General features: G+C 37.9%; 1 protein-coding gene across 5 annotated transcripts in view; it reads right to left on the bottom strand.

Moving 5' to 3' along the window:
• Grm1 (glutamate metabotropic receptor 1) overlaps positions 1-22,103 on the bottom strand; it is a 445,703-nt gene that overhangs the window by 302,606 nt on the left and 120,994 nt on the right. For all 5 annotated transcript variants that reach the window (XM_004846008.4, XM_087190086.1, XM_087190088.1 and 2 more), the window contains exon 3: positions 1,165-1,414. In XM_004846008.4, the coding sequence (XP_004846065.2) occupies positions 1,165-1,414 (250 nt within the window). The remainder of the gene's footprint in view (positions 1-1,164; positions 1,415-22,103) is intronic.

Here is a 22,103-nt window from a genome sequence, read left to right as displayed (position 1 = left end):
ATGTAGAAGAAGCCAAAATGACTCTGGCTACCCCTGTGTCAATCTTACCCAAATTCAAGAATTTTCTTAATCTTGAATTGTAGGTTGACCTTGCTGCCATACCTCCTCATTCCTAGAGAGCATCACCTTAGTTTTTGTTTGTTTGTTTGTTTGTATTTCTCTCCTACTTTCGTCTTGAAAGTCTTCGAAGTGTTGTATGTCTCTAATTCTGGATGATGATGCAGTTAGTCCTACTGCTACCACAGCCCTTACTACAAGCACAGGAAAGTAGGAAAAGTCCACGGAGGATGTGACAATGACTACCCAGCTTCCAAGAGAAGAGACTCCATTGTGGAGGCTCTTCGGGGGTGCAACAGGCTGGACTCCAGCCAGTGGAAGAGATAAGAGGGGGATGAGTGTATGTACAAGTGGAAGTTCAGTAGAGCTCTCATCTATGCAAACTCAGCGTGTTCCTTGGAAAAATTGAGTAGTCCTTCTGTGCAATATTAGAAGGGGGCAAAGTATGCAAAATGTCTCTTAGGTAAAAAATCTCATGAAAAATAAAATGACACTGAAAAGCTTCTCCCAGGTAAGCCTATGCAGTCTAGAAAGAGAGCAGAACTAGGCAACCCATCACATACAGAAACCACACGCTGAAATCTCAGCCTGTCCCTGAGTGTGACAGGAAATTATATCAGCAAGTTCCAGAGTGTATCTTCTCTTGTGTTTGGTCAACTAGTGGAATTTCAAATCTCGATACAGATTTGCCATTTTCACTGCTGCCTTCCACCCACCAATGTCCATTAGGGTTTGTATGCTGGGGAAGTAGGAAGACTCTAGCATTCACTTGGGGACATGGGGGAAGTAAACTCAAAGAATAATTGTCCAGGAGGAGATGCCCTCTGGCAAACAACTTCCCATTTTTTTCTGAAAATCTCATGGGCTTGTTGCCAGTGGTGCTGCTCTTATCTTTCTCTAGGGAAGCTGCTAATCTTCCCCATTCTCCATGAGACCCAGAACCAATGCTGGGCTCAGCACTGAGCGTCTCGCCCACTTTGGAGTCAGAAAGTCTTGGTTTCATATAAAGCAATCATATATGTGTAAGAAAGGAAGGGGGGAAGGAGAGGGGGGAGGAGCAGGAGGGGGAGGGAGGGGAGGGGGAGGGGGTGGGGGAGGGAGACTTACCTGCCGATGAGCGAGAACTCGCCCACCACGCCGAGGCGCCTCATGGCGCTCAGCAGCCCGCGCACTGTCATGCCCTCGCAGAAGCACACCACCACCCTGGCCTTGGGGAGCCGCTCCCGGAGCTTGCGCAGCAGGCGGTCGAAGCTCTTCTCCCCGGCGTTGCTGTAGATTTTGTCGGAGTGGGCGATGCAGAGGCCCTCCTGAGCAGCCAGCTCTTTGAAGGCATCCATTCCACTCTCTCCATAATTCCCTGTCGGGAAACAACCAGCAGAGGTTCAAGGCTACTGTACCAGGAACAGCACGGTACAAACTGTCGTAAGGATTATTTCTTAATTGCTGGAAACACGGAGGTCACATTTGTTAAATAATTTGCAAATATAACTGGGGCTGGAGGAAGCTCTGGGTGGATTCAAGAGTGATCAAATGTAATTGGACAATCTACTCAAAGTGATGAGAAACTACCCACGCTAAGGCGTCCACAGTGAAGCAAGCTTTGTGTGAGGAGGAATGCCGTCCTATTTTACAACTATGATGAATGGTTTGTCCCAGATTTTCACCGCGTGGGGAGCTCCGAGCAGCGGGGTAGGGAGGTCTGCTGGTGGCGGCTAGTTCAGTGGCAGGCACTCCTGGTGTTTCAGAGCCCGGATTCCTCCATGAAGACCAGGTGGGCCAGGCCAGAGAGGAGCAGCCCAAAACCAGCTCTGGGCCGCTTCCAAACCTACCCTTCTCTGCCGAAACAAAAGGAGGATGGGAGCTTGTGCCTTGTGGTTTGATTTTTATGTTGGGTCCTTCTAATTTTAAAATACACTTCAGAAACAGGAGGATTTATAGAAATCAATGAAAAATAAACAAATACCACACTGAACTATTTTTCCTCCTCTCGGTTTCACTGACTGTAGCCCCCACCGCAGCGGCCTCTCTGATGCCCACCTGAGTGAAGCACTCCGCACTATGTTCTCATGGTTCAGCTCCTCAGCCTCTTCCTTCCAGGGACATGTCCTGCAGCCCACCTTCTTCCCAGTCCAACTTTTGACAGCTATTCTACTATCTCTAAATGTGGATGTCAGACATCCCAATCTGTTATCATTCTAGCTTATATGTTCTATTTACCCCTACCACAGAATTTCTTCAACCTCATAAAAATTTAATATCAATTAACCTCCTCCCTATTTTTTCCCCATTCTTCCACTCTTTCTCTCTTAGCCTTATAGCCTATCTGGATAATCATTCCTTTGCAAATGCTTTAATTCTCTTGTGTTTTCCTGACAAAACCCTAATGCTATTTAAACCCAACCAGCCACTCATTCCATGTCTATACCTCGGCGCCTAATGATGGCTGAAATAAACTCACAACCTTGTTGACTGGTTTTATTAAAATTCATGTACCAAAGGGTATAGTCAACAGTACAAGGAAATTATACTACATCATCCCTATGAACAAACTTCCTTAGTTTCTAACATGATCATTTCACTCTAACTCTTCTCTTTTCAAATCTTCAACTACTGACTTTATCCCCACTTTACCTCAACTGGGATTCTCATTTCCTACTTCAATAAGGACACAGAAAGAGACAAAAACTAACTCACTATAATATCTAATTCTTAAATTCTCTGGTATCTTTCCTATTGCAAATTTAAAAGGCTTAAGGATAGAGCCAACCCCTGCTCAAGGACATAGATCCTGTCCTTTTTTTTCTATTCTGGGATTATTTTCCGGAATTGTTCCCTATCTCTTGCATAAGCAATTTATCGCTCATAGTGGTGTCAGTTTTTAAAAAATCCTCTGACTTACTGTCCCACTTGTGTTACTATTTCATTCACTACTCTTGTTCTCAGCAATAACAGTTGCCTACATCAATGTATGTGCTTCTTATTTCCCATTGTCCCTTTTTTTGTATTTTTAAAATTGAGTTATACATTTAATGTGCAAAAAATTGTATACATTTAATCTTAAAGAGTTTGAGCACTTGTACAGTCATCAGATCAGAGTCTTCTCTAGTCAAAATCTTCAATTTTCAAGGCCACTATTATTCTACCTGCTGCCACATGCCATGATCTGTTCTGTCTGGATTTTCACCAATCACTTAGTCACATTCAAAGTCACATTCTCTTTGAAAAAGTTTATTTCCTTGGTTTCTAAGACACAACCCTCTCTCAGTTTCCTCACTACTTTGTGACCACTCCTCAGTATATTTGCTAGATTTTTCTTCTCCATTCAACCTCTAAATATTGTCATGCAAGGATGCAATTCTGAAAAGCTGTCTCTAAATTCCCACACTAGGTTCTCCCACTCAGTCAGTTTAAGTACCAACTAATACCACTATTGAGTCCCCCATACAGTGATGAAATTATTCTGAGTTAAAGAGTATAAACATAATCTACCACAATGTTAAAATTTTATGACACTAGTATTACAATTTTTAACCAAAAAGTTAGAACAGTTTATACTATGGCACCAACTCATGCTAACACTGAGTACTATTATTAAAAAGTTGATATAGGGTTAGTGAGTGTGTGTCTGTGTGTGTGTATTTGTGGGTACTTTTTATGGGCTTCCTGCTACAACTTTCCTGGTTTTGATTGTTTATCAGATCTACAGAAGTAGGGATAGTAAGCAGATACGACAGGTTTGTCTCTGTGTGCCTGTTCCCTGTATGGGGAACAGCAATGGAAAAATGCTGGGTTTTGCAAGAATAATGAACTCTTGTTATATTTTTATGCCACTTAAATATTGCTTTCTCTTAACTTTTTTCTCCATGTCAGAAAGAACTCAAGTTGGAGAATCAACAAACTAGATAATTTCATAAAGTTCTAACATGAACACAATGAGCATGTACACCTGTAACCTAAAGAAAACTGAAGAGACAAGATATATCATGTACAGCTGCAAATTCCCGAAGATGAGTGTTATCATTACATATATCTAAAATGTACCAATAAATATTCTGCTTCAAAAAAAGACTCACACTAGAAAAATGTAGACTTTAAATTCATTTTTAAAATGACATGCCCAAAGCCCTCCAAAGAGAACTTTCTGTAAGCGTGGCAGAAAAATAAAATTGGAGGAAAACCTGGCACAAGGTGACTGAATGGAGAATAAAGCACTTCAGTTAGAGAAATAATAACAAGCTTGTGATTTATAAATAGGAACCTTGGAAATAAAGGACTGTAAAGCTCTTGGGTCAATGCTAAAGCCTTATGTTTGGTTTTAGATTCTATAATAACAAGAGACATGGAGAGTATTCCCTGCATTTTTTTCTAAGCTCTGGGAAATTTACATTTATTATCACATGTGATTTAATAATCACAAGTCATTGAGATGCATTTCATAACCTTCATTTTATACAAGAAGTAACCAAGGTTTCCACAAAAAAATGTTTAAGGCTATCTATCTCCTCACCTAGGATCCAGGGTCCAAACTGGTTGATACGCTCATACCTCTTAATCACTCCACCATAAAGAATAGCTAAGAGCACAAAGACATAGGAGGACAAAGATCATTTGGCCTCAGTCCCATTGTATGGAGCAAACAGCCAGTTTGTGGCAATTCTCCAACCTGGGTGCTATACCTGAACTCTTCTAAACTGGGATTGTTCAAGATGAGGCTGGGGAGTTTCTGGTGTAAATGGTTCCTTTTTGTTCTTTGTAACTGCTGTGTGCCTCACTTCCATAGCTGACCTTGCATACAAATTTCCTTACATGCTACCACCTGGGACCCCAGAGGTATGACTCACTAGCCTTTGACTGGCAAGACCCACAATGTTGACAGTGTTAGAGGACCAGCAGGTGTTTGGGGGAAGGTAGGAGAGGAATAACATTTCCTAGGTTTTAAGTGGGACAAGAAAATAAATTAATAGGTTGTTGGGAAAGGTTAAAGCAGTAAGGATTGCTTCTCTGCTAGGAGAAGAGAAAGCTGAACTGTCTCTCCCAGAAGCACTTTCCACATTTCCTCCTATCACACAAATTTCAAACATCTCGTATCTGTTGCAACTGAGAATGGAGAAGGGATAAATTTAGACTTTCTCATAAGAGATTTAGTAAAAAGGAAGAATTTTCCAATAATGATGGACATTGAATAGTAAACTTCTAGAGTATACTGTGGACAAAAATTTTAACAGAATACTTTTTAAAATGGGATACTATCTTATTTGCCAGTGTGTCTCAGGAAATAAGTTGATAAGGACTATGTGTGACCCGGGGGACCAGATCAGGAAGCGATTCACCTTCAGGGCATCCTGAACTGCATGAAATAGTGCCTAAGGGGCTCTAGGGCTAAGGATACTGTTTTTTCCAAAGTGAAGTATTCTTTCTTCTAGGGAGTGAAGAAATATCTAAATATTCTCCCTTCATGAATGTTTCTTCCCATATAACTGATGTATAAATACATAGGGATGAGTAATGTTGAATATACTTGCTTGACAAAGAAAGTTTATGAACATGCACACACACACACAAAACAGCATTTGAACTACATTCCACCTGATGGTTGATGTGTTACTCTAGCAACCAAATGAAGCTCAGATTCTTTCTTAAGTACCTGTATACCCTCAGTATTTTAGAAGTAGGAAAAAATCAACATAGACCTAGTTTTCATACCTTCTTTTTGCCATGGTGGCCTTTCATACAGATGATTATCAAATTTAACACCATTTTGTTTCAAGACTTGCTTGATCAGTGACACTTAGATATCAAGTCACTCTAATCAATGTCTTTTGATCAGTTGAAACGTTTCCCTATCTAACTGCTTCAAAATCATATCTATCTCACAAAATCCAGATTTGTAGTTATTATTTTTCCCTTCTTGAGACAATTTTGTGTTTTGCCCTCATTTTTAGTGTCTTTCTTAACATTGCCCTTTTATAAAAAAATTATCAAGATCTGTTACTTTAAATTATGTTTGTTATTATTGAAATAATAGGAATTTCTCTGTAAATTCTATGTTCTTCCTTGTAAATGTCTCTATCCATTCTGTTTAGATGCTTGATTTTATAGCATATCTTGATTCACTTTTAACATCTTTTTATCACATAACCCAGACAAAAATTGAGTTGTTTTTTTTTTTTACCCTACTAAGTTTTCTATGTTATAAGCTTCACCAGATGTCACTCTTCTCTTCCTCGCTCACTCTCTAGGTTTTAGGCAACATCATCACAGGAATAAAGTCTGTTATAAAATCTGTTATGTCACAGCAACATATAGCACATTTCTGTGTTTCAGTCTTGGCGTGTGTGCTGGCTGCTTCACCAGAGGTTGCCACATAGAGTGTCATTCTGAAAACCATGAACCTTCTTCTCATTGCCTCTAAAAATACCTTTTGTAGATTCACATTCACTCCCATTCCCCCCAAGTACCAGCACCTTGCTTAAGTTCTTCAAGGCCCAGTTTCATTCCTACTTTTCCCCAGAGATATTCTCTGATTGTCCTTGCTCTTTTATCCCCAAATCTAGTATTACGATACTTTTCAATTCCCAATAGCATAAACACCTCCTCTTTGCTGTTGAATCATGTTTGTTCCATATCTTCCCACCTATGTAACAAGTTAACATAGAAGGCTATAAAAATGATAGTTGAGAGAGAGGGCGCAGGGTGAGGACCCGGTGCAGCTCAGAGCCCCTGCTCTGTCCCCATGCTCTGCACAACACAACCAGCTTAGCTGCGTGGGTGCCTACATGGCCTGGTACCCCCCCACACACTGCCTCTGGCCTCCTGGCTCTACTGCTACCTGGTTCCACACTATAGAGGCACAGGGGGTCATAAAGGTCACTGTCCTGAGCTGCACAAGAAAGAGCAGAAGTGATCAACAGAAAGAGGGCCTCTCTCAGGCTCCTTGATGAAAACTGAAGCCCACTGGAAAAGTAAAGAGAATCTCTACAATAAAGGCACACCAGACCACTGTAATTGGTAAGTTGGAGGGATCATCACCTCCCATCGGAGCCTGGACTATCTTCAGAGGAAGGGCAGCTGGAACCTGCAGTAGAACTTTGCAGAGTTCAACCCTGAAGGAGGATAGGGAGCTCAACTAGTGACTAGCAGCCAGAAATCTGCCTGAATCTCACAGGTCTGCTACTGGCTTGCTGAGACTCATTGACTTATATCTGCACACTGCTGCCCACATTGTCTATTGTGACAGCAGAGACATACCCTGAAGGAGGCCCTTCATTTTTATTTTTTGTTATTTGCAAAAAAATGTTTTTCTCTTATTATTAATTCTTAATTTTTATTTTTTTCTACTCCTTTCAAATTTTTATTTTTCTCTTCTTTTTTTCTTTCTTTTCTATTTTCTTTGTCTCTCTCTCTCTCTCTCTCTCTCTCTCTCTCTCTCGCTCGCTCACTCATTTTCTCACTGTCCCACATTGTTCTTCATCTTCTTTTTTGTTCCTTTCTGGACCTAATTCAGATTTCACCTTTATTTTTCTTTTCTTCTCTTTTTCCTTTTCTCAATAATCATTAGTTTTAAAGGAAAGTAAATACAGTATCTAACCTCCCTGTTGCTGTTAGGTGGATCTGTTCACATCTTTCTTCTTTCTTTCTGCCTTTTCCTCTTTCCTTCAACAGTTTCTTAGAGTTTGTGTGATCTTCCTGTGTCTTCTGGCCTCACTGCTAACCTTTCCTGATCCTTCTACCTATCTGTCCCTCCCTCCCCAACTCCTTCTAACTCCCCATCCTGAAGGGTAAAGTTACTATATTGAAGAGTTTATTCACTATAAACGTATGTTGGGTTGGTCCTTAATTTTGATTTAATTCATACAGTTAAAGGTAATAGATTAATAACTACCATAAATTGTCATTTTCTAAGCTGTGCTTGATGCTATGGTGTTGCTGATTGTATCATTTGGGCTAAGATGTTGTGAGTGTCTTCCTGGTAAAATGAAAATTAGATACCCTCAGAGTCATTAAAGACTCAAAAGCCTAAAGACCAGCTATATCTGGAAGACACCTCTGAAAAGCAATAATTCCACAAGGATTGTAAACACAAGCAACAAAGATACAATAAGCAATTTCAAAGTATCAACCCAGGAATTAAACCAAGGACAGCACCAAAAACAAAAATGAGAAGACACTTAAGCAAGGCACAAACTCAGAATTCCACCCCACAAAAGGGAAATTCTGGGGGAAATGAGGTGAAAAAATATGACAATCAACCATCTGGACACCCTGAAGTGATAGCACAGGAAGTAACAAAACAGATGAATGAGGTTCTAGAAAAATCCAAAGCAGAAATAATCTCCCAGATAACTACAGAGATGGTGAGCAGAGTGAAAGACATGATTAGGGGCTCTAGAACAGAAGCAGAAAAAAAATATGAGATCAGAACCATGCTAGAAGCCATGAATGCCCAGCATAAGAAAGAAATGGAAACCATGGTCACCCAACATAAGAAAGAAATGGAATCCATGAAACAGATTCAAACAGATATCCAGGAGATTAAAAACTCCATTGAAAGCATTCACAATAGATTAAGGGAATGTGAAGATAGAGTATCAGATATAGAAGACAGGATTGAGGTTAGTGACAATATAAACAGAAATTTCTTAAAAATAGTGAGGAGCCACGAGAAATAAATCCAACAGCTGCTATATGATGCAAAGAAGAATAACATAAGATTGATAGCCCATGAAAAAACAGGAGAAAGTACAATTTACATTAAAAATTGTTCATAGAAGTAATAATAGAAAACTTCCCAGACAGAAGTAAATAATTGGACATACAGATAGGCATATAGCACTCCAACTAGCCACAATCAAAGAAAATATATATACACCTAGACATATAATAGTCAAGATTCCAGAAAACCAACAGAAGAACAAACTCCTACAAGCAGTTAGAGAAAAGAAACAAATCACATTCAAAGGAAAGCCCATCAGAATCACAGAAGACTTCTCAATACAAATCCTCAAGTCAAGGAGAGCATAGAGTGAAATATTTCAAGCCCTAAAAGAAAATAACTTCCAACGTAGACTGTGGTATCCTGCAAAATTATCTTTCAAAATCAATGGGGAAATTAGATACTTCCACAACAAAGAATACCTGAGAAATTTCATGAACACTAAACCAGCACTCCAGACAATTCTAAACAATATCCTAGAAAAAGACAAGGAAGGTCACAACTCCATGGGGCCCAAAAGAGGGAAGCCACCAAGCAAGGCTAGAAACTAAAGGGAAAGGGGGAAAAATAAAAATTAAAAGAGCCAACAACAGTAAAACATGGTGACAAGGATGAATCAATATCTATCAATTATAACCATCAATGTTAATGACCTCAATTCACTAATCAAAAGAAATAGACTGGCAGAATGAATTAAGAAGCAAAATCCAGCAATATGCTGTATACAAGAAACACACCTAGCTCAAAAAGAAATTCATAGACTGAAAGTAGAAGGATGGAAAATAGTTCTCCATGCAACAGGAACCCAGAAAAAAGTAGGGGTAGCAATCTTATTAGCAGACAAAGCAGATTTCAAACCAAAACTAATTAAGAGAGACAAAGATGGTCACTACATCCTTGTGAAGGGAATGATCCAAGAGGAAGAGATGACAATCCTAAATACATATGCACCAAATACAAATGCCTCCAACTATACAAAACAAATATTAATGCACCTGAAAAATCAAATAAGCACTAATACAATTGTAGTGGGAGACCTCAGTACCCCACTGTCACAAATAGCCAGATCATCGAGACAAAACATCAACAACAAAATAATAGAACTGAACCAAGCTTCTGAAGAAATGGACTTAATAGATGTCTACAGAGTGTTCCACCCCACAAAATCAGAATACACATTCTTTTTAGCTGCACACAGGTTATTCTTTAAAATAGACCACATGCTAGCTCATAGGACATGTTCAAGTAAATGTAAAGGAATTGAAATTACCCCCTGTATGTTATCAGACCATAGTGCAATAAAATTGGAGATCAATAGCATAAGAAACTGCAAAACCCCCTCAAACACATGGAAATTGAATAACACTCTCCTGAAAAACCAATGGGTCACAGAAGAAATTAAAGAAGAAATTAGACAGTTTCTATAAGTAAATGATAATGCCAGTGAAACATACAGGAATTTACGGGACACAATGAAAGCAGTTATATGAGGGAAATTTATAGCAGTAAATGCCCATATTAGGAAAATAGAGAGAGCTCAAATAAACAACCGAATGCTGAACCTCAAGGTCCTAGAAAAAGAAGAGCATGATAAACTCAAAGTTCACACAAGAGACAAAATTATAAAGATCAGAGCAGAAATCAATTCAATGGAGACTAAGAGAATGATAGAAAAAATTAATGAATCAAAGAGTTGGTTTTTTGAAAGAATAAACAAAATCAATATACCTTTAGCCAACCTTATCAAAAAAAGGAAAGAAAAGGCACAAATACATGCAATTAGGAATGAAGGGGGTGAAGTCACAACAGATCCAATGGAAATCCAGAGGATCATCAATACCTACTTTGAGAACCTGTACTCCAATGAGATAGAAAACACAGAAGAAATGGGCAGATTTCTAGATACATACAAATTGCCAAAGTTAAATGAAGAAGATATAGAAATTCTAAACATCTCAATTACAATGACAGAAATTGAAAATGTAATAAAAAAATTACCAACAAAGAAAAGCCCAGGTCCTGATGGCTTCATGGCTGAATTCTACAAAACATTTAAAGAGGAACTAATGCCATTACTCTTTAAACTTATCAAGGAAATTTAAAGGGAACCAATAATTCCAAATTCATTCCTGGAAGCAAGTGTTACTTTGATTCCAAAACCAGGGAAAGACCCAACCCAAAAAGAATACTACAGGCCAATCTCCCTAATGAACATAGATGCAAAAATTCTCAACAAGATACTGGCAAACAGAATACAGAGGGTCATCAAGAAGATCATACACCTTGACCAAGTCAAATTATCCCAGGGATGCAAGGATGTTTCAACATATGTAAATCAATAAACATAATACACTATATTAACAGAGCCAAGGACAAAAACCAAATGATCATCTCAATAGATGCAGAAAAAGCATTCGACAAAATCCAACACCCATTCATGAAAAAACCCTATAGAAAATTGGAATAGAAGGTCTTTATCTCAACCTGATTAAGGCTATCTATGAAAAACCAACAGCCAACATCATGCTAAATGGTCAAAAACTAAAAACTTTCACGCTAAAATCAGGAACAAGACAAGGATACCCACTATCACCACTCCTGTTCAATACAGTTCTGGAAACATTAGCCACAGCAATTAGAAAAGAGAAAGAAATAAAAAGAATAAAGATAGGAAAGGAAGAAGTTAAACTCTTACTATTTGCTGATGATATGATACTTTACATAGAAGACCCAAAAAATTCTGCCAAGAGACTTCTATACTTAATTGAAAGATTCAGTAGAGTAGCTGGATACAAGGTCAACAATCAAAAAACAATAGCCTTCTTGTACACAAATAACAGTCTCACTAAAAGAGAAATTAGAAAAACAGTTCCTTTTACAATAGCATCCAAAAAAATGAAATATTTAGGAATCAATCTAACAAAGGAAACAAAAGACCTCTACAAAGAAAACTACAGCACTCTGAAAAAGAGATCAAAGAAGATATAAGAAAATGGAAAGACATCCCTTGTTCCTGGGTAGGAAGAACCAATATAGTGAAAATGGTCATACTTCCAAAACTGCTACATAGATTTCATGCAATGCCGATTGAAATTCTAACAATATATTTCACAGAACTACAGAAAACAATTCCAATTCATTTGGAACCAGAAGAGACCTAGAATAGCAAAAGCAATTGTAGGCAACAGAGATATGGCAGGGGATATCACAATCCCCAGCTTAAAACTATACTACAAAGCTACTGTGATAAAAACAGCATGGTACTTGCAAAGAAACAGATCTGAGGATCAATGGAATACATTAGAAGATGCAGAAATAACTCCAGACATACTCAGTCACCTCGTCTTTGACAAAGGAGCCAACCACCCTCATTGGAGGTAAGATAGCCCATTTAATAAATGGTGTTGGAAAAACTGGATTTCAACCTGCCAAAGATTAAAATTAGACTCATGAAATTAAACCATGCACTAAACTAAGATCGAAGTGAATTAAAGATCTAAATATTAAAACAGAAACATTTAACCTGCTGGAAGATAAGTTAGGCAGAACTCTTGAAGACATTGGCATAGGAAGAGACTATGAACAAAACCTCAGTAGCACAGGAACTAGCCCAAACAATCAACAACTGCAATCTCATCTTATTAAAAAGCTTCTGCACTGCAAGAGAAACCACCAACAGAGCTAAGAGACAACCTACAATGTGGGAAAAAATTTTTAGCAGCTGTACCTCAGTCAAAGGACTGCTATACAGAATATATAAAGAACTGAAAAAAATCAGACCCCACAAACTCAAAGACCCAATTCAAAAATGGGCATCTGAAATGAACAGACATTTCTCAGACAAACAAGTAGAAATAGCAAATATTCAACATCACTGGTCATTCAAGAGAAGCAGATGAAAACAACATTGAGATTCCACCTCACCCCAGAAAGAATGGCTGCTATCAAGAAATCAACCAATAATTAATGCTGGTGGGGGTGTGGGGAGAAAGGAACCCTTCTCCATTGCTGGTGGGAGTGCAGGCTGGTACAAGCACTGTGGAAATCAGTATGGAGATACCTCAAAGAACTGGGACTAGAGGTCCCATTTGACCCAGCTATTCCCCTGCTGGGTATCTTCCCCAAAGAATTAAAAGAATCATAACACAGCAATATATGTGCTCCCATGTTTATAGTGGCACAGTTTGTAATAGCTAAAGCTTGGAAACAGCCCAAGTGCCCATCAACTGGAAACTGGATAAAGAAGATGTGGTTTTTAAAAAAAAAAAAAATGGAGTACTACTCAGCCATAAGGAATGAGAAACTAGAGACATTTATAGCTCAATGGATGCATATTGAGGAAATACTCCTAAGTGAAATAAATAGGACACATGTGTAAATATGGAATAGTTTCTCTGGTGTGAAAAATTAAAAGTGTAAATAAGAATCAAAATGTATAATTGACATTGTGAAATAGGAAGAAAATGTCTAAAGGAGCAGGGGAAGTGGGAGAGGAAGGAGAAAGGAAAGAAGGGAAAAGAAAAAATATGAGAAAAGGAAAAACATGGAAAAAAAAAGTCTTTGTAAATAGGGAAAGGTGGAGGGGGTGAAGGGAGGGCAGGAGAATGGGGAAAAAATAAGAACCAAGTTACATCATATGCAGGTAAAAGGACTGAATGATAAATGTAAATGTATTGTATACTTAAAATGTACCAATAAACTAAATGGAGAAAAAAAGAGGGGCTGTAACTTTTATAGGGAGTTGTTCTGATGAATAAATGAAATGCTTAGGTGTTTATCCCAATACCAGACACAAGGTAAATAGTAACAAATTTGAAGGGAAAGCCATTGTATGATTTTTTAGCACTGCTTAAAATGTAGATTAACACAAGGATTTTTTTTTAAATTGAGAATTCAATAAAATATTTGCTAATAGAATGAAAATATGCAACTTTCTAACAGCTCTGAGTGTATACAATTATATGGCCCTTAAATTATTTTTAAATGTTTTACTATTAATCAATTTCTTGTATATTCACAACTTGGTATGCAAATACTAGATACACAAAAGTATATAAATAAATTCTTTAATATGTTGAAAGGGAAAAGGAAGCCTGAGAGGCTGGATGTAGGTGGGGAAAGGGAGTGGGATTCTGCCTGAGTGTATTATCTTTAGTTTGACATTGCTCATGACCTGCAGGACAGCTAAATGGTATAAGTCCCTGAGTTCTCTTTCTATTTATGGAAAACATACTTTTAGTTTAAGACTCGAAACTAGTTTGACTTTATGCAGTTTTCCTGATCCTCCACCCATACCACCTGTACCTGACGCTTGTACTGGTCTTCATTATGTCATTAATTTTGTTGCTTATAAATGAATGTTATACAACTTTAACTTTAATGGGAAATGGTTTTCTTCCCATTTTATTTGCCCCTTGCATCTAGTACTGTTGTCAATATAATAAGTACAATTGAGTTTCTTGAAAGACAAAATGTTTATGAATGCAATTTTAAAGTATAAAGATTTATAAAAGAACATCATTGTTCTTTCTATATTAAGGTTCCTCTCATGGAAATTATATGCAAATGTGGAGACTTTCCCACAACAGGAGATAATTGGTTGGTTCAAATACAGTCTAATGCAGAGCCCTCAGCTCTCTATCAATTGGTATAATTAAGAATCTTTATCTGAGCACCCAGAAGGAAGCTCCTCTGCCACCATCCCAAGCTCCTAGGGAAGAGAAGGTGAGCCGCGCGGGCACCAGAAGCACCACTCCGCCGTGGAAATGAGAAGACATGTAAACAAATCTCAAAAACAGACTTCTGGATCGCCTACAGCAACCCCAAAGAGAAACGAGATGGAACAATCTGATACTCAACCACCTGGACTCTCTGAACTGGCAACAAAAGAGGATCTGGGAAAAATGAAATCAGAAATAATTACTCAGATAACAGCAAAGATTGTACTCATGGTGCAAGACATGATTAATAAATCTAGAGAGGACACAGATAAAAAAATAGAGGAGCTGAGGAACATGATGGAATCCCAACATAGGAAACAAATGGAATCCATAAAACAGATGCAAACAGATTTCCAGGAGATTAAAAACTCCATCAAAAGTCTGAGCAGCAGAATGAACCAATGTGAGGATAGAATTTCAGGTATAGAAGAAAAGATTGCAATTAGTGACCAGGAAAAGAAAAATTGCTTTAAAATTGTAAAGATACACAAGAAATCAATCCAGCAGCTGGTAGACGATGCAAAGAAGAATAACATAAGACTAATTGGAGTCAATGAAGAAAGAGGAGAGAGTGCAGATGACATAAAAAAACTGTTCACAGAAGTGATGGCAGAAACTTCCCAAGGAGGGAAAAGTACTTGACATACAGATAAGTGAGGCATATAGGACTCCAAGTAGCCTTGATCAAAAAAAAAATCTACACATAGGCATATAATAGTTAGGATTCCAGAAACCCAACAGAAGAACAAAATTCTACAAGCAGTGAGAGAAAAGAAACAAATCACATACAAAGGAAAGCCCATCAGAATCACAGCAGACTTCTCAATGCAAACCCTCAAGGCAAGAAGAGCTTGGAGTGACGTATTTCAAGCCCTAAAAGAAAACAGCCTCCAACCCAGACTGATGTAGCCTGCAAAACTATCTTTCAAAATTGATGGAGAAATAAGATACTTTCATGATACAGAGCACCTCAGGAACTTCATGAATATCAAACCGGCACTCCAAAAAATTTTAGACAATACCCTAGGAAAAGACAATGAGGATCACAACCCCAGGAAACCCAGCAGAATGAATCCATTGGGCGTGACAAATTAAATGCAAAGGGAGAGAATCCAAAAAAAAGAAAAAGTCATGACAAGGCTTTTAAAACTTTTAACTTCATCTCTCTAATGAGTGTATAATTCAATCTTGTTATTGTACTGATTAGTATTTTTCTGATTCTAGAATTGCACACCTTTCCTTGTGCTGTACTGACTATTTATCATCTTCTTATGTCTACTTTTTAATTGGGTTGTCTATTAATGAGCTCTAAGAATTCTTTATATATTCTGGACATAGGTTATATGCATTGTAAATATGGTCTGTTTAAGGATTACTTTTCATTTTAATGATGTCATTTAAAGTTCTAAATTTGGATGGAATCTCATTTATCAATTTTTTTCTTTTATACATCATGTCTTTTGTATCCTAGGTAGTTCTTGCCTACCCTGAATTCATAAACATTTTCCCTTATAATTTCTTCTTAAAGTTTTATACTTTTAGGCTTTCTTATTTAGGTTCATAGATCCCTTCAAGTTATTTTCATGTATGGAAAAAAAGGGTTGAGGTTAATTTTTTATATACGGATACTAGGTGTTCTAGTGCCATTTGCTGAAAACACTATCTCTTCCTCGGCTCTTGAATTGAGTTTATATTCTATAAAATGCTAATGATAAATAATCTTTCAAAACTCAGTGGACCATATATGTGTGGTTCTATTTCTAGATTCTCTGTTTTATTCAAATGATCTATATGTCTTTCCTTACACCAACACTGCCTTGATTACCGTAGCTGTAGAAGAAGTCTTAAAATTAGGTACTAAACATCTTCCAACACTGTTTTTTTTTTAACTTTTCTAGGTCCTTTGTACTCCTAAATTTCAATATCCAATTCTTCATTTATAGCAAGTATACACAGACCTGAATTTTTATTTATACCTTGTGTTTTCTAATCCTGCTAAATTCAAATACAAGTTCTAGGGGCTCCTAGAGATTTCTTAGTATTTTCACTGTAGATGATCATTTCATCTACATATAAAGATTTTGCTTCTACCTTGACAATCCTATCCTAATTGTATCATTTTATTGCCAGACTATTTTGGTGGGGCCTAGGTTTCAAAGTTTAATGGACAGATAAAGCGTAAGCATATCTGCCCTTGTTCCCCACCTTAAGGAGAAAGCATTGTATCTTCTCCATTCATATAAGGCATTCTCGCTGGAAGTATGGAATACATGTCTTTAATCTGTTGAGAAGGTTCCGTTCTACTTCTTTTTTTTTTTTTTTTTTTTTTGGTGCTGGGGATCAAACTCGGGTCCTTACACTTGCAAGGCAGGCAGTGGATCCACTGAGCTAAATCCCCAACCCCGTTCTGTTCTACTTCTAGTCTCCTGATAGCTTTTACAATGAACAGCTGTAGAATTTAGTCCAATACTTTTTCTCCAATTACTGACAGGATCATATGGCTTTTTCCTTTCCTCTGTTAAAATGATGACTTTTGGGTGTGGCTCTTCCAATGCTGAACCAACACTGCCATCCCTAAAACAAAACCAATTTCTACATACTGCCAGATCTGACTTCTAACAGTTTGTTTTGTTAAACAAATTTCTATCCATGTTCATATTTTTTTCTTCTTTTATCTTTATCCAATTTTAGGATTAGCACAATGTTGAGTTCCTAAAATGTGGGGAGAAGTGTTCCTTCTTTTTTCTGCTTTAATTGTTTGATATAATTTATCAGTTAAAATGTATATGAGCCTGCTATTTTCATACAGGTAGGTTTTCAAGCTAGGAATATACTTTCTTTAATAGGTGCTATTCAAATTTTATATTTCCTCCAGAGTTAGTTTCATTAATTTGTCTTCCAAGGTACTTCTTAGAAGTTGTCAAATTTATTTCAAAAGAGATTTTTGAAATATGCTTTCTATATCCTTGTAAATTCTGTAAAATCTGTGGTAATGTCTCCTAGATCTTGATATTGTAATTTAAAAAATGTATAATTGATATTGTGTAACAGAAAGAAAAGGTCTAAAGGTGCAGGGGAAGTGGGAGGGGTAGGGGAAAGGAAAAAAGGGAAAAGAAAAAATATGAGAAAAGGAAAAAAATGGAAACAAAGTCTTTGCAAATAGGGAAGGGTGGAGGGGGTGAAGGGAGGGCAGGGGAAGGGGAAAAAAATAAGAACCAAGATACTCATGTAAAGGTACAAGATTCCAATGATGAATGTAACTGTATTTTATACCAAAAATGTACCAATAAACTTAATCGGGAAAAAAAAAAGAATCTTTATCCAAACAAGAACATACAAATACAGAAATTAAGATAATTTTATAGAATCAATTAGTCTATCCAGAACATATTGTAAATTATGAAAACATATACATTCAATTGCTTTTTGCTTCTAAGAGAAATAAGCAAGAACCTAGAAGTCAGGATACATAGTAACTGTTCCAATTGTAACATTAACAAGCTTCATTCCACCTCTTTGTGCCTCAGTTCCCTTGTCTGTAAGGATTTATACTAAGTATGTCCATAGCCTTCCATAGATTTAAATCCCAAGGATGTTCTTACTGCCATGCAAAGAGCATTCCTGCCTGTTTAATATTCATGTGTTTTGACAAAGGAGTAAAATCATTTTTGTGATTGAAGTCCAAGTTTTGGTGCCTGGGCAGTAAAGTTATTTCCCTTGCAGCATAACCTCTGACAGACTGACAGTGACTTTTGCTGAGAGTCTGCTGGTGAGGTCTATTTACCTTGTAGACTCCTGAACCTGCATTTATTGGGAGAAAGCAGCATCTGACTTCCTTCCTGAGTCTGCTTCTGCACATGAATAAGGCATTTACTTGCCAGCTGCTGTTTTCTCCCTTATAATCAGTCAGTGCCTCTTGTCTCAGCTGTGACATGTTTCCACCGCCTGGGGAGTGAGTTTCCTGATGTCTTGATGCTTCCACTTGGGCTTCACAGGACTGGATGAGGACACTGAAGATGGTGAAGAGGCTGATACACTAATCTGATCATTTGGACACAAGAAAGCTTTCTCTTCAAAGATATGCAAAGATCTTACTAGGTTTCATGACAATGCGCATGAAATTTTTATATATGTTAAAATTTAAGTCTCATTCTTTTACAATTGTTTAAACTAAATCATTGCTACTTGATATTTACTTTTAAAAATTTGAAAATTGGTCCTAAGTTGTCTAGCAAAAGTTTGAGCTACATTTACCAACAATGAATGCATTTATACCTTTCCTATGTTGAATATTAATTATCTTTGAAATTTTCAAATGTTGAAAAAATGTCACTTTAGTTCCACTGTCTTGATAATTAATAAGATTCAATTTTTTAAAAAATGCTTGTTACCCACTTACTAGTTACTCTAACTTGCTTCTTTATACTGTTGCCTATTTCTCCATTGGTCTGTTACATCCAATGCTATTTGACTATAAATGTAACTACCTAGAACTATCCTGAGTACTCCAGCTACATCATCAAACAAATTATAAAGAAGCATTCCAGTTCCATGGAGCTTACCTTATAGAGGGGATAAAAAATAAAAACATCAGGGGTCAGGGATTTAGCTCAGTGGTGCCACCGCCTGCCTCACAAGCACAAGGTCCTGAGTTAGATCCCTATACCAAAAAATAAAAAATAAAAATATCAGGTATAAGTATTGAGGTAAAAGTAAGAGGTTTAACCTGGAGGCTATTTTAAGTTCACCAATTAGGAAGACTTTTCAGAGAAGATGGGATTTATCTTGAGAAATGATGGACAACAACCTCTTCTCAACAACAGCTTTTCAAGTGATGGGAGTGGCTAATGCAGCAGCATGGATGAGTTTGGGAGAGCCAGGAAGAGAAAGACAGTGCTGGGACTGAAGAAGGTGAGAGAGGGAAAGAGCTGGAGAAGAGATGAAGCTGGAGAAGCCAGAATGCTCAGTCCACCTGGCCGTTCAGGGGAGGGGGCTTAGTTCCATTCTAAGTACACTGGGAAGCAACTGGAACTCTCTGTAAAGGAGCACCATAACCTGATTTGCACCTTAACAGAACACTGGGTGCTACTTGTGAGATGAATTGTTGGGAGTAAGAATGGAAGTAGAGACCACTCAGAAGGCTAAGGCAGTTGCATAGGTAAGAGCTGATAGCTACTTGGTGTAGGGGATACTGCCAAGAGTCCTCCCAGATTCCCTTTTCCTGCCTGGTGTACCATTTCTCCACTGCTATGTGAGTAGTTGTCTCTCAGTCCCAGCTACCACTTCCCGAAAGCCCTCTTGGGAACCTCAGTGACTGATGCACTGGCTCCAAGGTGGAACCACGGGACAATGTGCTCTAGCCTTTCCTTGTGGGACCACCCTGAAACTAATTTTAGCTGAGAAACCCCTTCTGGTTAGCTTTCTCTCCTCCTTTCCCAATCAGTTCTCTGGTTCCTCTTCTCCTCAATACATTTCTTGAGCAAGAATTTCATCTCAGACTCTGTTTTAGGGAATATGGCAGAGGTTGGTATAGAGGATAGAGAATGGATTAGGAATGTTCTATAGACAGGGTCTACAGGAAGGGAACTGTAATGTGAGGAAAAATACGGTACTTAAAGCTTCCCAGGAGCATGGTGCTGTGGTTCACAGGCATAGTCTCAGTTTGGGAGGTTGAACAAAAAGTATCACTTGAGCCCAGGAGTTTGGGGACCAGCCTAGGCAACGTAGCAAGTTTCCATCTCAAAAACAAACACCAGAAAAACAAACCAATTCCTAAATTTTGTTAAGACACAAAATTTTTTGAGAAGCTTGGTGAATTAAGACACTATTTCCTAATAGGAAATATGTAGAAGGAACACATTTGCAAGGTGGAGAAGAGAAAGTTCATTTCAGATTTGTTAGGATTGAGATTTAAGATGTTTATGAATGGATACATTCAGTAGACAAATTAATATTCCAGTCCTTTGTTCCAAAGAATAGGTCAGCCTGAAAATCTATACTACCAGTTTCCCTGTGGAGCCCTGAAATCTTGTGTGAGTCTTCCAATTTATTAAAAATAAAATGTGTCTTTCTCAGGCTGTCTCTCTCAGGCTGCCTCTCTCAGGCTGCCCCTCTCTCTCTCTCTCTCTCTCTCTCTCTCTCTCTCTCTCTCTCTCTCTCTCTCTCTCTCTAAGTTTTGATGAGATTGAATCTGGAAGGTATAGATTTCATCGTCTACCGAGCTACTATCCTAAGGAAATATATATGTAAAAGGCTTGGGACGCCCTCTCTATTAACTGTACGTTCCTAAAGGGTTGGGCTGTAGCCCTGTCCATGTCTTCTCCATCACAAGGGAGCACTTCATCTTGAGGCAAGGATGATGTGCTCTTTGCAAATTCTCCTCATTGGGCAAAGAGCTAGAAGCACTATGAATAACATATAAATATCATTTGGGCATTATTTTTAATAGAAAATACGTTGGAAAAAAAACTTGTTTAAGCAGTTTCTGTGTCCGGTGCTGTGAATCTTCTTTTATTGAAGTTAAAACAAAGTATACTTGGTCCAGGGAGGGTAAACAACATAAATCTTGTCTAATCCTAAAATAATTGTGTAATACAAAAGTAATTAACACTTGTAGAGACCTTACATCTTTATTACCTTCTTTAATCTTCAATACAACTTTGTTGTCTCACACAGTAATAATTATCTCTATTTACATAGGACACTGAACCCTAGTAAATAAGAAACTTGCCCCAAAATTGTCAGAGCCAGGATTTGAACTCAGATGGGTCTGTCTCTGAAGCTTATGGCTCCTAATTGCTTACCACCGTCCTGTATGTTTTGGACATTGGTAGCTTTCTGTATACTATAATTCTCCCATTCTCTTTGCTCAAAATTACCCAATTTTTGTTTGAGGTGACTGTGAATAGCCCAAAAACCCTACCCTCCTAGATTCCTTTAGAGATAAAGAAGTTTATGACCTTGTTCCATAAGATGAGATTTAAGCTAAAATTATCAAGTGAGGCTTATGGGAAAGTCTGAGAGCAGGTGTGGCTCTTAGGCCTTTTTGTTCTTTCTCTTCTCTTTAGGCCAGTATATGAACCTAAGCCTGGAGGTGCAAAATACCATGTAGTAACAACAAAGGGCAAACACAAGGATGGTGCCTCCATAGATAAGCAGGAGGAGTAAGTAACAAAATATCTCAAAGACCTGGTAGCATCACTAATCTGCAAACCAGTCCTGTATTTCCATCCCTGGATGTTTTCTTGCATGAAAACGCTGAATCACTGCCAGATAAGCTGTTATTACATGAAGTTTCTGTTATTACAGATGAACCCATTCACAATATTTCTGTGGATTGTCTTTATTTCCACAAAATCTATATATTGAAATCCTTATCCCTGTGTGGCTGTATTTGGAGAGGGGGCCTTCAAGACTTACTTAAGGTTAAAATGGTCATAAAGTGGAAGCCCCATGCAATAAGATTATCATCCTTTAAAGAAGTCACACCAGAGGGCTTGTGCACTCTGTGTTGTTTCTTGTTGTCCAAGACACTTACTCTATCATATTTTTATGGATGCCCAAGAAAACTAATAAAATACTCCATAGTTGGCTCAATTTGCAGGTTCTGCATT

This window comes from Heterocephalus glaber, unplaced genomic scaffold (assembly GCF_053883595.1).
Source record: "Heterocephalus glaber isolate CG9 unplaced genomic scaffold, H.glaber_assembly_v1.0 deba00001550, whole genome shotgun sequence".
NCBI lineage: Eukaryota > Metazoa > Chordata > Mammalia > Rodentia > Bathyergidae > Heterocephalus > Heterocephalus glaber.
This window is presented reverse-complemented; position numbering and strand designations above follow the sequence as displayed.